This window comes from Marmota monax, unplaced genomic scaffold (genome assembly GCF_021218885.2).
Source record: "Marmota monax isolate L192 unplaced genomic scaffold, Marmota_monax_Labrador192_F-V1.1 WCK01_AAM20220418_F8-fsc00003, whole genome shotgun sequence".
NCBI classification, from domain to species: domain Eukaryota; kingdom Metazoa; phylum Chordata; class Mammalia; order Rodentia; family Sciuridae; genus Marmota; species Marmota monax.
The window spans coordinates 28648880-28663173 of record NW_026694084.1 but is presented as its reverse complement, the minus strand read 5'-3'; the positions used below and the strand labels follow the sequence as shown (position 1 = coordinate 28663173).

The following is a 14294-nucleotide window of genomic DNA, read 5'->3' as shown; positions in this document are numbered from 1 at the left end:
ATAAGCATGAAAATTTCATGGAATTTTGGGGATCTGAAAAAAATTTGTTATAAATTTAAAAAAAATTTTAAATGACATCTGCTTGTCATTTTAATTGGCTTCAAACTATGCACAGTGTCCCTGCTGAATCACCTATATTCCCCCAATGAATTAAACACAAGTTGAGCTATTATTGAAAATAATTAGAAGTAGCAACTTACCTATTTGTGGAAGTCCAATTACAAAAGTAGCTTATCTTCTTCCTCAAGACCAGAGGCTTCTGGTGGCTGAGACAGTCATGGGGTTGACAGTTGGTGACCAAGAGAAAATGGGTGCTAACTAACCAGGTACAGAGAGGTCACAGAATTAAGTGGATTTCAGCCCTGACTGCACATTAGAGTCAACTACGAGGCTTGACAGACTTCAGAGGCCTGCCTCTAGAACTTCAGACTTAATTAGTTGAAGACAGTACTCGGGTATTGCCCCCTTTAAAATGCTAGCCAGGTGATCCCAATGAGTTTTCAAGTTTGCACATCAGCTCAGAAATGACTTTGGAGCCCAAATGTTATATTTTACATAATGGGGTTTTAAACAACAGACCCTGAAGAATTAAATTTTGGATATGACTTCTAGGGTATATACTGTGGTCCATTAGGAATGAATGCAGTAATGGACAGGGAACAGCCCCTTTGACATCCCACTTTGAATTCAAAGCTTATTAGCTGGGACACCATCTGCAAATCCGCCACTGTACCTCTCCAAACTATAACACTGGAGTAATCATATCTGTATTAAAACATTTTTGTGAGAATGGAAAATACAGTAGGAAAATAAAGATAACGGATATGAAAATGTTATATAAGTTTCAAAATGCATTGTAATTTATTTTTCAGGAAGGAGGTAGGATCTAAACATATGCAGTCATCTTTCCTCGGCAATTAATCCAATAAGTCCCAAGTTTTCAAATTTGTGAACATAATAATTATTTCAAAGTTAATATAAGCGGTATATTACTCAATGTAAGTTTTTATAGGTGTTCTACATCTGGGCTGATGGGACAAGGAAGTCTCAATTTGCAGAACAGATACAGTGTGGGGTTGGAGGACATTTGCCTATTTGCTTAGAATGGGTGCTTAGAACTTGTATACATTTTTTAAATCCCTATGCTCTCGCTAGTGAGGCTCAACAACAGAAAACATCAACATTTACCCAAGTGCCTATCCCTGTTCCCCACGGAGTCAGTTGAGAAAACTGCATTATTGGGATAACATAAATGAAGATAAAACCTGAACCATACCAATAAAAAGCATAGCTTAAAAAGGGCAGGAACCAACAGCTAAGTAACTGTGATTGCTGAGTAGAACTGGAACTTGAACTCAGATTTGTACTATTCCAGAATCTGTGCTCCTGTCACTTGGCCCTGCCACTATCCAGTGAGGGAAATAGGAAGATAAAATAGATACAACCCTGCATTAAGGTCTACTGCAAGTGTCAGCAAATTGCTGGCCCTTAGGCTTATACAGCCTACTACCTATGTTTGCATGGACTACAAGCTAAGAATGATTTGTATATTTTTTAATATCTTACAAATAAAAACTATACTATTTTATAACATAAAAATTATATGCAACTCAAATTTCAGTATCCATAATATTTTATTGTAACATAGCTATGTTCATTCATTAAATATTGTCAATACTCTTTCTGTGCTAAATGCATAGTTGGGTTCAGAGTTGAGCAACAGAGTTATTATGGCCTGTAAGTCTAAAACATTCATGATCTGGCCTTTACATAAAAAGTTGTTGACCACTGCTTTACCATCTAACTGGTTATTTGAGGAATATGCATTAAAGGAAGTTACCTGAGCCATCAACATAAGAGAGTTTGAAAGTACCAAGATGTAGCAGAGCCAGATGGCCTATGAACTTCCAGAGGTAGGATCATGTGGGCAGGGTAGCTGAAAAAGTCTTCAAGGAGAAAGTGGGGTTTGAACTGGTCTTGAGTAGGGATAGACTGAATGGAGGCAGGCAGGACTCAGGTCTGTTCAGAGACCAGTGAGCAGAATATTCCATTTGGACAAAAGTAGCAGTGTACTTTATGATTCAGGATCAGCTAAGAGAATGGCCACAGGCTGGTTGAGCATGATCCTGGACAGGCCTCACTCATTCACCTGCTACATGGGAATGATGATCATAGTACTCCTCCCAGAGCTGTGACTGACACTGAATGAGATAAGCAGGTCACAGTGCCTGTGTGATAAGAAGCCCATGAGCTCTGCTGATGACTAGTCATTTAAATCTGACTAGGAGGAGATTGCACAGGTTTGAGAAGAGGCTTTGAAGGTGAAGCTACTTCATGCACCATAATCTGGCAAGCAGGAGGGAGCTGCAGGGTGGGAAATAAACAAGGAACAGGGCACCTTGAAAAAGCAGTATTTCAGATTCATGATTTTGAAATGGCTTCTGACATTTCCAGATGCTATCAATTATCATATGATAAGTCTGTTACCGTGCAGTTTGCTGATCACATCCCTGTACTTTTATTTTGTTGATGAGCATCATCAGGTGGTTCAGAAGGCAGTTGTTGTTACCCATTTTAAAGATGAGGAAGCAGAAGCCATGGAACTGAGTGATTTGCACAAGGTCACCTAGCCAGAAAGGGATGCAGAGGCAAAACAGGACCTGAATCTGGTCCTGACTCATGCTCCAGTGTATTCTCCCCTCCACCACATATCTTGGATGGAGAAGTTCAGAATGGAGCCTGCCCTCTTCTATAATCACTAAATTATTTGCACACACTGTCTTACAGGAGAAATCATGTCAGGATGACCTTGATCATCACTTCCAGCTCTCTCTATGGGATGAGAATGAGGGCAACTATATGGTAACTGTAGCTGTCATTATCAGCCCCAGAAGGTCATGCAGAACTTGAGTACTAATTTCCCTGACTAGAGTATACTAACCCATATGTGTTACTCGATCAGGAAGGACAAGTAAAATTTGCAACCCACCCTCCTGCAGCAAAAAAGAACATCACAACCTAAACCAATGCACATTCTTTTTTTTCCCCCCACATTACCACCCTAAGTCTATTTGAATATTTCCAGAAAGTTTCTGCATTCCTACCACCCCTGAAGTGCATTTTCCAAAAACATGTTTTAGTTTAAGTTGACTGGCGGTTTGGCAAACAAAAGGTTGAATATGGCCCAATGACTCAAATTTAAACCCAGTGCCTTAAATTGAGAGCATGCTGTTGCCAAACCCCTGCGGGTCATGATTAGCATGAGCAGCCTGGCCCTGCACATAGGTTCCTCTGCTTCAATGACCTTGGGGATTTACTTGGTGCTACACACACTTGGTGGCCTTTCTGTGATGGAGGGTGGCCCTGCCACCTGGGCCATAAAACTGGTGGTATCTGGAATAGAGGGAAGGTGGCCAGCTGCCACACAGCAACAGAGTCAACAGAGAAGGGCTGTGACTCCATCTGAAAGGGACTCTCAGAAATGATCATGAGTGATGATGACTTTGTATTTTCCTATCTGATTTTATTTTGGAAACCACTGGATCAAAAGCATGCCAGTTTGTATAATGCTTTTCTTGAGGACTCAGAATCTAGACACATAGCACAAAAGGCTCAGAAACATATTTTATGTTGAAATTGACTTAGATCTCTAAGCTGAGTTGGTGCTTATTATAGAGAGGAACATGCCAAATTGTATAGGTAAGCTAAGTTTTTAAGTGTCAGTTCAGCAGACTTTTGCTCGTCCAAGGAGGAATGTTCCTGAGGGTATCTGACACTGTGCTCTGAGCAACTAGTATCTGAAGGTCTCTTGATTCCATTAAAGAAGGAGATCAACAGTGTCCAGGAGCAAATTCCCATCATCCTCCTGCTAGGTCTCCACAGGGTGCACAGTGCTTCAAAGGCACAGAGAAAGCCTTTGAGTCCATGAACTTCTGTTTTGAGGCCACAAACTCACAGTGCCTTAGCCACTTGAGAATCACGGGGGATCTGGCCCCTGCTTGTCAGGTACTTCCAGCCTACTTTGGGTGACAAGACACAACATTTAATGAACAAGTTGAGTTTGGTACTGGCTAGGAGCAAGTGGTTTCTTGGGAGAGGTAGAACCTGAGAATCTGCTTCTTTGAAGGATGACCAGGATTTGGCAGATGGAGAGGCAGGGGGAAGGCTTTGAAGGGACAAATGACATGAGCAGAAACCTGGATATGAGAAAGAATGGAAGTGAAGGGGAGTGATCATGGGTGAGGGCTGAGGACAGTGTGACATTCAGCATCATAAAATCAGAATAGAGGTGGGGATATCAGTTTAAGAAAGATCACTGAGCTAACCATTGATGCTCAGAACCGGGCACCGATGTAACATCAAAATTAATTGGGATCAGTGAAAGATGGAGAGGCAAGTTCCTCTCAGCTGAGGATACGATTAATTCATGTAAACTTGGCCCTCGCTATTTTAACTCCCTCAGTTAGAAAGATGTTTCACTTGCAAATAATATTTACCCAATCTTGACATGCCTGAAGATTATTAATGCTGCTGAAATTTTTCCTCTTCCAACCTGTCAGTGTTTAAGCTCAAAGTCAGGACAAAACTTTCCAGGCTCATGCTCTGTGTTATCCATTGAGTAAATAAGGGTCTTGGAAGTGCATGGTACTGAGTGCAGGCAGAGGCCCTGCCTAATATAACCAAGAGTTTATTGCAAAAGACATCACCTTCTGGTGGGCACCCAGCTTGGGTACTGAGCGTGAGACATGGCTGGGACTTCTTGAGGCTGGTCCTCTTTCCTGCCTTTGATAACAGTGGCAGACTTTCCAGTCAAGCTTCAGAGCCCTGCTGTCATGGGAGATGGAAGAGTTGGAGCATAACTTCTGTTCTTAACAATCTCCCATGAGATAGAGTATGCTTGGGCAACAGCCTCATGGTTAACCTCCATGTGGTTTTGACCTTCTAAACTAACAGGCAAGGGAAGCTGCTATTTTTGTTACTTTTTTTTTTTTAAAGTTGTAGATGGACACAATACCTTTATTTTATTTATTTATTTAATGTGGTGCTAAAGATCAAACCCAGTGCCTCACATGTGCTAGGCAAGAGCTCTACCACTGAGCTACAACCCCAGCCCCATTTGAGGATTTTAAGCATGGAAGTGATATGCACTGATGTATTTTTACAAATAAGAGAGCGATGTTAGGATGCACTGAGGGAAGAGAAGGAGCTTGCTTTTATGTGAGTAATGTAGGAGGGAACTCTCTCCTGCCTGTGTGTCTTCCAAATATCACTTCATTTGTGGTTGATGTGCATTCTGAGATTTGCTCTTCTGCATTGCCTGCAACTAGATTTTTCTCCAACTCATCATCTCCAAACTAGCAAGAGCTAAAGCTGAAGAGCAGGATGTGGTTTGGGCAAGTGGTGACCACCACCCCTTCCTCTAGTAGCACAGCCTCATTCCTATTACTGCTCAACCAGTCACTACAGATCAGGCCTGATCACCACACTGGCCACACCACAATGACAAGGTGGAATTCAGGAGGAGCCCAGAGCCCTCCTCCTTTTTCCCCCTCCCCCTCTTGCCTCTCAAACACAGCCACAAATTACTGGCACCTGGGCTAAATTTGCCCAGTAGAAAACAAACAACCACTTCCAAACAATCCATTTTCCTCTGCTCTCTTTTTTCTCTTGTGGCTAAGGAGGAAGAATCCAGTTGGCTCAGTCATTTTGGTAAACAAATTGCTAGATACAAACCTACTGCCCCAGGGGCATACAACTCGATGAACATTGAAGTCAAATTAACAAATTCTGTCCTCTTTACTACTAGTCCCAAACAACACTGCTACTGTTTCTGGACCTGCGTACAAAATAAACTGAATGTTTAACCCAAAGCAATTGCCTCCTCCTAAATGTGCTATTACAAACATGCTGCATATTGTTTCTCCCTTAACATGAAAAGCTGATCACCAGTCACAGAATAATACTGATGTGAATTTCCAAGCTCTGTGTCCCCAGAACATAACAATACATAGTACTGCTACTATTAAGAGTAAAATTTGGCCCCGCATTTGCTTTTGCTGGTACGTCTTTAGGTGAGTTATTTAACTTCTCCGAGCCTCAGTGTCTTCATTTTAGCAAACTACCTCATTGGGTTGTTGTTGAAGATTAAACAAGATCATGTATGCAAAGCCCTTGGCACATTCTCTGTCACATGGTAAACACTCATTATTGTTAGCAAAATAAGATTTCATGGTACGTGTATCTATGCAAGTCTAAAAGATGTGTCAACATTAGCTTTTACCAACAGACAGGGAGTTATTAAAGGCATCACAAACATAATAAAAATGACAGAAAGAAACATTTAAATTTGAAAGCATTTAATTGACAACACAACTAGAATATAGAGTCTTTAAATGGGCTATACTTTGTCCTATTAATTCACTATTTTCTGCAATGGCAATAATTTTATCTAGCAATATTCTCTGTATTATGATAAAAGCCAATGATAATAATGTATTTGGTATACCAAGCACAGTTGTAAGTGCTATATGAATTTGTTTAATCTTCACAGTAACTTGAAGTGGATGCTACTATTATGCATATTTTATAGATGGGAAAACTGAGGCAAGCAGTTGGGCTCTGGAACTTCCACTCTTAAACTCTAGCTATAAATCAGAAGTTGGCAAACTATGGCCCAAGCACCTGGCCCTCTACCTGTTTTTGTAAATAAAGATTTATTAGAACACACCTATACACATCATTTACATATTGTTCAAGGCTGCTTTTGCACTACCACCATAAACCTGAGTGTTACAGAGGAGACCATGAAATCCACAAACCCTAAACATTTACTAAACTGGCCCTTTTCAGAAGTTTGCCAACCCCAGATGTCAACTTCAAACTTCACTAGCAGACTGGGATTTCAAAGAAGAAAACTATCTTATAATAATAATAATGCCTTATTTGGGGCATGGATTTTTACGTATTTATCTCACCTAATTCTCATAATAATCCTGTGAAGTAGGTAGTTTTTTTATTGCCATTTTAGAAATAAAGAAACTGGGGCTATGAGAGATTAAATGACTAGACAGTAAACTCCTTGAGACTAAGGATCATGTGTCTTTACCGTCATACCCGATGGGCATGACCTACCACAACGCTAGGACAAAGTGAACACTCAGAAACACTTGCCAAATGAATGACAGTTGTAAAGGTCACCAAGCTGAAGAATCCAGGTCTCCTATTCCAGGGTTCCACAGCTGCCTGGCAGTAAAAAAAGAGACTTTCCCTTGAGATCGGATGAAACACAGAGTAGTTGACATGTCATTCTGCTGTCTGTTGACAAATCCTTGCTGATATATTCTTCCCTGGCCTAGTCAAAGAAGATAATCTCAGCCAGTCCAAAGGGCTTTTTGTTTCCCGTTAAATGCACAGTCAGAGCCTTCAGAGTTTTCTTGTCCTTGTGATTGGTGCACTTTTAGACGAGATTAAAACTGACACCCTCCATGAGATGGTAATCACATGGAATCTGGGTTTTGGACAGATTTCAGGCCAAGCGCTGCCTTCGCTCCTCCTGCCCCCTCGACCCACCTCCCACCCAGTGGTGAGTCACAGTGAGCCGGCTGCCTCCAGAGCAGACTCCCGGCTTTTGTTTTCTTTCATCTTGCTCTGTGCTGATCATGTGAGGCTCAGGGTATTAATAAACCACCGCCTGGGCCTTCTGGATCTTGCTGTGGGTCAGGGAGATAAATGAAAAGTTTGGCTAGCCCCTTTGTGCCACTTTCACTCATCTCTTGACTGTCACATGCTGGTTGGTGGCAGAAGTAAATCAGATAGGCAGAGAGCATTCAGTGTGGTCACTGCCCATAGCCATGTCCTCTACCCGTGTTTTGATTTCTTGCCTTTCTTAGCAACACAGTCAGCTCCTACCTTCCAGCCTTAGGTCACTAGTTCTCACCCCAAAAACCAGTTCCTATGTGTGTGGAAGATACATATCCAGGCACGAAAAGTGTTTTGGGTTTCTCTTTTTTTCTCTTATTTTTCAACTTAAAATTTGTGTTCAGGAAATGAAGTCTTTCCGGGGGTTTGACAGGTGCCTAAAAGGCTCAGTGGGGACAAATGTTTGAACAAGTGCTTTGGAAGCAGAGGTGCTCTCAACTGCCTGGGGCTTGAGCCAAGATTTCAGTCCTCCTCTGCAACCCAGGTTTTTTAAATTTCACTTTGCTTCTTCCCTCAGCCTTGATGCCAGCACCCAACACAGCACCATAGTCAGTGTTTTGGAGTTGCGTGGGATCCTGGCCAGGGCCATCTCTTATAGAAAGTTCCTAGGAACAGGAATTCCAAGAAAGAAAGGGTCTTAGTTTTCTATTTTACAAAGTCTCAATCTAGTTTGCTCTCCTGGGGACCTGGTGGGTTCTGAAACTAATTTTCACTTTGTGTCAACCCTTTCTTTTGATACCTGTTGGAAAGCATGAGGAGTGTCTCCTTATTTTCCCATTTCCAAGATACTGCTTTGTCCTCTTGCTGGCTGTGAAGTTGTTTGCTTAAGCCTCACTTTGTTCATCTGTTTAGTGTGTCGAACTAGACCATCTGTAAGACCCCTGCAAAAATTCTACTGTTGAACTTTCGTGTTTCAACAGTAGAATCTTTGGGGTTTTTAAAATCATGACACAGGAGTACAGAATTTTCCCATACAAGGAAAGAAAACTAAACTAAGAACACACCAACTTCAGTTCTTATCTGTTCCATTTGGGGATAGCAGATTAGGAACGGGACATAGTCCTTCAACAAGCCAATCGATATTTTTTAGCACCCAATATGTTCCAGACACTGCACTAAGGGCTGCATGTGCATTGTCTCATTTAAAGCTCACAACAACCTCAGGGACTCTGAGTATTAATAGAAACCTTGGGTTACCAAGAAAGCTAGTGACTTGCCCATAATCACAGTCAAATCAAGACTTGATCAAGGCTAAGAATTATGAGGATCCTAGTTCTCAGCCACAGTGACATCACTGCCACCAGATCAAAACAGGTATTCAGACTACAAGTCCTTAAATTGCCCTCACTCTGCTCTGATTGGCCCCTTTCTATAGAAAGTTGAGTGCAGTGAGATTCTAATGAATAGGTGCATTTATTGAACACTTCATAAGCAGGAGATATCTGGAAACTAATTGCTATGTCCTTGAAAAATGCATGAAGTACTGAACATGAGCTTCCAGGTGCCTCCAAGGCAGTCGGTGCCAATGGGGGAAAAGTTCAAGTGGGAGCAGAGCAGAGAAGTTCTGTGAGGCGGGTAGGGGGACTGATTATGCAGAACTCAAGAGGCATCATGGGAGATTTTGTTCTCTTCAGAGTACCCTCAGCTCTGCCCACTGAAGTAGGGAAAGTAGAATGGATTACCCACCCCCAAAGCCAAAAGTCTTTACATTTAAAAGGAAAAAAGCAATTAAATATTCAGCCTGATTCATGGGTCTTGAATTACCCCATTTGTCTCTCATGTCAAACATCTGCTTTATTGCCTGGTAGTCCTGCCTGCCATTTATCTCTCTTCGTCAGTCTGTGTCTACATGTCATGTGACTCAAAAGTGAAGATTAGAAGAGAAAAATATCTCCAAATTCTAAGCCTGGCAACTTCTATTTTTATCCACAGCTGTTGGAACTGATAGCAAAGTCACAGCTCACATCCCTGAGTGGTATCGCCCAAAAGAACTTCATGAACATTTTGGAAAAGGTGGTACTAAAAGGTGAGCCCACTCTCTCACCCTTTTTGTAGGCAAGGTGATGGACAGATGGATTTCTCATACAGTAGACATGTATTTGATTTAAATTAATATCAGTGGATGGAAATGAATAACTCCAGCTGCATTTCAGGGGTACCACGTTCTGATGATGGCAAAGAATGAGACCATCATCGTCCTGTGTCTCTGGGATGATTCATTCGCTCTGCTTTGCATCGCAAGCTTCTCCATGGGAGCACACATCCCACCCTTAGCTACTGAGTCTCCAAATGACGAGGAAATTTAGCTGTGTGCATCTCAATTCTTAGGTTATTTGAGCTACAGGGAACCTTAGACTTCTGGCTTAAGTAGGTCATTATACACCCAGGAGAAGGGGTTTGTCCACAATCATACAGAGATCAACCCAACCTCCTAACCCCAGAACTGTGTTCTTTCCACTGGTGATCTAAAAGATGCCACTACTGAGCAAAAGTAGCAGCTTTCTGATCAGGTGAATCATTGGTGCTATGGAACAATGGAGAGAGAAAGGGGCTTTATAGAGAATCAGGAAGAACAAAGAGGGACCTAGATCATGGAAACTCTACCCCTTAGCCTTGAGTACAGAAGCTTGGCCAAATGTAGAATCAACACTGGTGAGAAAGAAAACTGTATCCCCAGAGGCAGTGCCTGGTAACAGGAGCAGATGAGAAGAAAAGCTCACTTTAAAAACACACAGTGTTCCACTATCATAACTGTATTTTTTTTCTTCTCTACTCAAGTCCTTGAAGACCAGCAAAACATTAGACTCATAAGGGAACTACTGCAGACCCTCTATACATCCTTATGTACACTAGTCCAGAGAGTCGGCAAGTCTGTGCTGGTGGGCAACATTAACATGTGGGTGTACCGCATGGAGACGATTCTACACTGGCAGCAGCAGCTGAACAACATCCAGATTACCAGGGTAAGCGGGAAGGCTCCTCCAGGCAATTGGGTCCGCCACTGGGATGCCTGGCAGTCTTGCCAGGACTTCAAATCCACACTGTGATGAAGGAGTCTGATCTCCTCTGATTCCATGCTTTAGCCTGGTGCAGAAGATGGGCTGAGGTTGAGGGGGCTTCCTGCTAAAGGGAGGGTAGGAAGAAGAACTTGGCAGTACAGGATCAAAGTATGTGAAAGAGCACAGCCAGATGAATCATCTAAGATCTTGAAACATCATGGGATCTTGGCTTTAGGGCAGATGCTAGCTGTCCCACTGAAGTACTCAGTAGGGTGCAGAGATTTCTCTTCCCATTTCTCACAAAGAATGAATTATTTGCAGCTTTGGGATGCTGCCTTGACTATAGTAGTGCTGTGGAGGCTGTGGCTTGGAGGACTGGTACCAGCCTTTTAAAATCCTGTTTCCAATTATTAGTTGTACAAAGGAAGACTGTGATTAGAGACTGTGGACATGCATGTGCAAAACCAGGCACTTCTCACTCAAAGGGCGAGGGGAAGCCATATGTTACCAGCAAAACATGGCTACCATTATCAGTAGTTCCTTTTAGCTTCAAAACATAACTCACCCTCGGCTCTTGTCCTCTTAATAGTGAGCAGAAAGACTGAGGCACACAAAAAATATACAAAAGATGCTGGAATGATCTCTCTGGGCTCACTAATGGACAGACACTTAGGCACCTCACATGGCACTTTGCCTACTTATCTGACACTGACTTATCTGACCACTGACTTATCTGACTGCTGTTTAAGTGGTTTCCGGGACCCACACTGATAAAGTTAGGGCTGTACCATATCAGGAGAAGGTAGTATGCAGAGATCTCCTTTACCTTATTTTATTGTCCTAGGGATCAAACCCAGGGTCTTGCTCATGCTAGGCAAGTGCTCTTCCACTGAGCCACACCCCTAGCCCCCCAACCCCCTTTAAAGAAGTGGTTTACTATGTGAAGTGTTCGAACTGCATGTCCTTTACTGTTAACAATTTCCCTATGCCTTGGTTTCTTAAGATCAGGAACAGAGGGGATAATTAGAAGCCTCAGAGTTATTTGGCTCTCTTAGAGTCACGTGGGCTACAACACCCACACCTCACACACCCACACACGCTCATGCAGGCACACACATGCATGCACAGAGCAGAGCACAAAGGTGGGTTGCCCCACAGAAGCCATTTCAGTTATTGGATTGTTTTAAGAGAATGTGAGTGTTTATCATGAATAGTAACCTGATGCATTCTAATAATTTACCCCAAGCCCATCTCTCAAATGTAGGCATCATTTGACAGTGTGAAGTTGAAACTGAAATTTCATCTTCTCTCTCAGAGAAAACTCATTTACCCCTTCTTCTCGATTTCTAGAATTCTCTGTGGCCTGGATTGAACCCAGAAGTACTTAGCCACTGAGCCACATCCCTGGCCCTTTACTTACTTACTTATTTATTTAAATTTTGAGACAGGCTCTGAGCAACTTTAGTTGCTAAGGCTGGCTTTGAACTTGAGATCCTCCTGCCTTAGCCTCCCAAACCACTGGGATTGCAGGCATGCACCACCACACCCGGCTTGGATTTAATATTTCCTATCTTAAATCAGGAAAGAATTACCCAGCCAGTGATATAAAGGAGCAAGTCTCATTTGTCCCAAAGACATCCTCCCTCCAGCAATGTTGGAACAGCCATTAGATGGTCACACTTGCTCAGAGCTCACCATGGTCCCCCTGCCCACACTATAGGAGCCCCCATTGGCCACATCTATTCCCAGACATACCTAGTACTTGCATGGGCTTACTCCCTCAGAGCTCTCCTTAGTTGGTCCCCAAACACTCTTGGTAGGTAACCATAATAGTTACTATTACCCTTCATGTGCTGGAGCTAGGATGGGGACCAGAGAAGCCTAGTGACTTTCCCAGCATTACACAGCAATTAGAGCTAGAGCTAAGGTCAGAACCCTGGACTGCTTATTCCTAAAATGGCAAAGCTAGCTTAACTTTCGTGGTTTCCAAACATTTTTCCCCATCCAGTTTTCTTCCAACTATTTATCCAGTGATCCATTTTTTTAATTAAAAAAAAAGAACTTTTTAATCCAATGAAATCCTGTGCAGAAGAGACCAAACGCAGCAGCTCACCCCACTTCATTTTGCTTGAGGTGTCCCGCCAAGCCCAGCTACTCTTTGTACACTCTGATCTTCCTGGCTTGCAACCTTCCTGACCACCCCAACTATTGAAACCACAGCCTTCTTCAGAGCAGTTACTATGATCCAAAATCATCTCATGCATAGGTACTTTCCCATCTCTGACCACTGGTTTACAGATTCCACAAAGACAGAGTGGAATGTTGCGTTTAAGCCATTACAATTTAGGGTTACTACTGAGATATGGTTTGTATATCAAAGACAGGGCCTTACCCATTCCTCCACACCTGGCACAGAGGTGGCAAGCAGTTTGAGTTGAATGAATGCACGTTTGAAGGGGAGTCTCCTCCATGACCCACTGAAGTACTTATCCAGGGTTCAACAGTGCATATTAGAAAATACTGCCATGGATCATGGAGGATAAATATGACTAACTGCAGGTTTGGGGGAAAGTTATTCGATTTCTCCATGCCTCGCTCTCCTCCCTTTGAAAATAGGAATAGGCCCTGGTGTGAGTGTTCATAAAATTAATCTATACAAAGCAGTTTCAATAGTGTCTGATGTGTAGCAAGTGTTTTAAAGGTGTTGAGTGTTATTATTATCAAGAGCTTGCTCTGTGCACTCACTCTTCTAAGACCTTCATATGTACTAATTAGCTCATCTAGTGAATTGTAAATAGAACTAATGGCCAAAATTTACTGGTCACTGTAGTAAGTACTTCTGTGCATGATCCCATCTGCTCCACCCAGCAGCACTGTAAGATATGCATTGCCTCATTTTATCAATGAGAAAAATTAGAGTAGTCATCTTCAATAAGCCCCCCAGGGATTGATTCCAGAATCCTCTGAGCATACCAAAACCCATGGATGCTCAAGTCCTTTAGATTAGATGACATAGTATTTGCATTTAACCTATGCAGAACCTCCTGTCTCTAAATCACTTATAATACAATTTAACTGCTATGTAAATAGTTGTCATGATATAGTGTTTAAGGAATAATGATCAAGAAAAGATGCCTATACAAGTTTAACACAAATGTGATATTTTTAAAATAATTTCTGGTTAAATTGGCTGGTTAAATCCAAGGATGCAGGTCTCAGGATATGGGGGGCTGGGTGTAATTTGACTGGAGTCTCAGTGTTGGTAGGATCTGGCACAGGGATTGAATCCAGGCCTGTCTTCAAGGGCTGTGCTTCCTCCTCCATCTTGTCCTATGCCCCAACCCTCCTGGGCTTTGAGCTCTATTATCTTCAGGGCCCTGCTGGAACCCACCAGCTCTGAAGAGCTTTCCATGTGAATGCCCAACTCTGCAGGGGTTGGGGGAGAGGGAGAGGGACAGGGAGAGGGACAGGGAGGGGGGGGGAGGGAGGGGGAGAGAGGGGGAAGAGAGTGAGAGGGAGAGAGGGAGAGGGGGAGAGAGAGAGAGAGGGAGGGAGAGGGAGGGAGGGAGGGAGAGAGAGAGAGAGGGAGAGAGAGAG

The 14294-nt window shown here is 42.7% G+C and overlaps 1 protein-coding gene and 1 long non-coding RNA gene across 4 annotated transcripts in view; one reads left to right on the top strand and one right to left on the bottom strand.

Moving 5' to 3' along the window:
* LOC124106825 (uncharacterized) overlaps positions 1 to 14294 on the bottom strand; it is a 44272-nt gene that overhangs the window by 4209 nt on the left and 25769 nt on the right. Inside the window, exon 3 of one of the 2 annotated variants that reach the window (XR_009228681.1) lies at positions 201 to 14123. The exons of the other annotated variant lie outside the window; for it this stretch is intronic. This is a non-coding gene — a long non-coding RNA (uncharacterized LOC124106825). The remainder of the gene's footprint in view (positions 1 to 200; positions 14124 to 14294) is intronic. 2 annotated transcript variants of the gene reach the window in all.
* The window catches only part of Fbxo32 (F-box protein 32), a 35934-nt gene that overhangs the window by 11729 nt on the left and 9911 nt on the right, over positions 1 to 14294 (top strand). The window contains exons 5-7 of one of the 2 annotated variants that reach the window (XM_046464621.2): positions 2788 to 2862; positions 9631 to 9724; positions 10477 to 10661. In XM_046464621.2, coding sequence (XP_046320577.1) covers positions 2788 to 2862; positions 9631 to 9724; positions 10477 to 10661 — 354 coding nt within the window. The remainder of the gene's footprint in view (positions 1 to 2787; positions 2863 to 9630; positions 9725 to 10476; positions 10662 to 14294) is intronic. The other variant, XM_046464622.2, reaches the window with a different exon arrangement.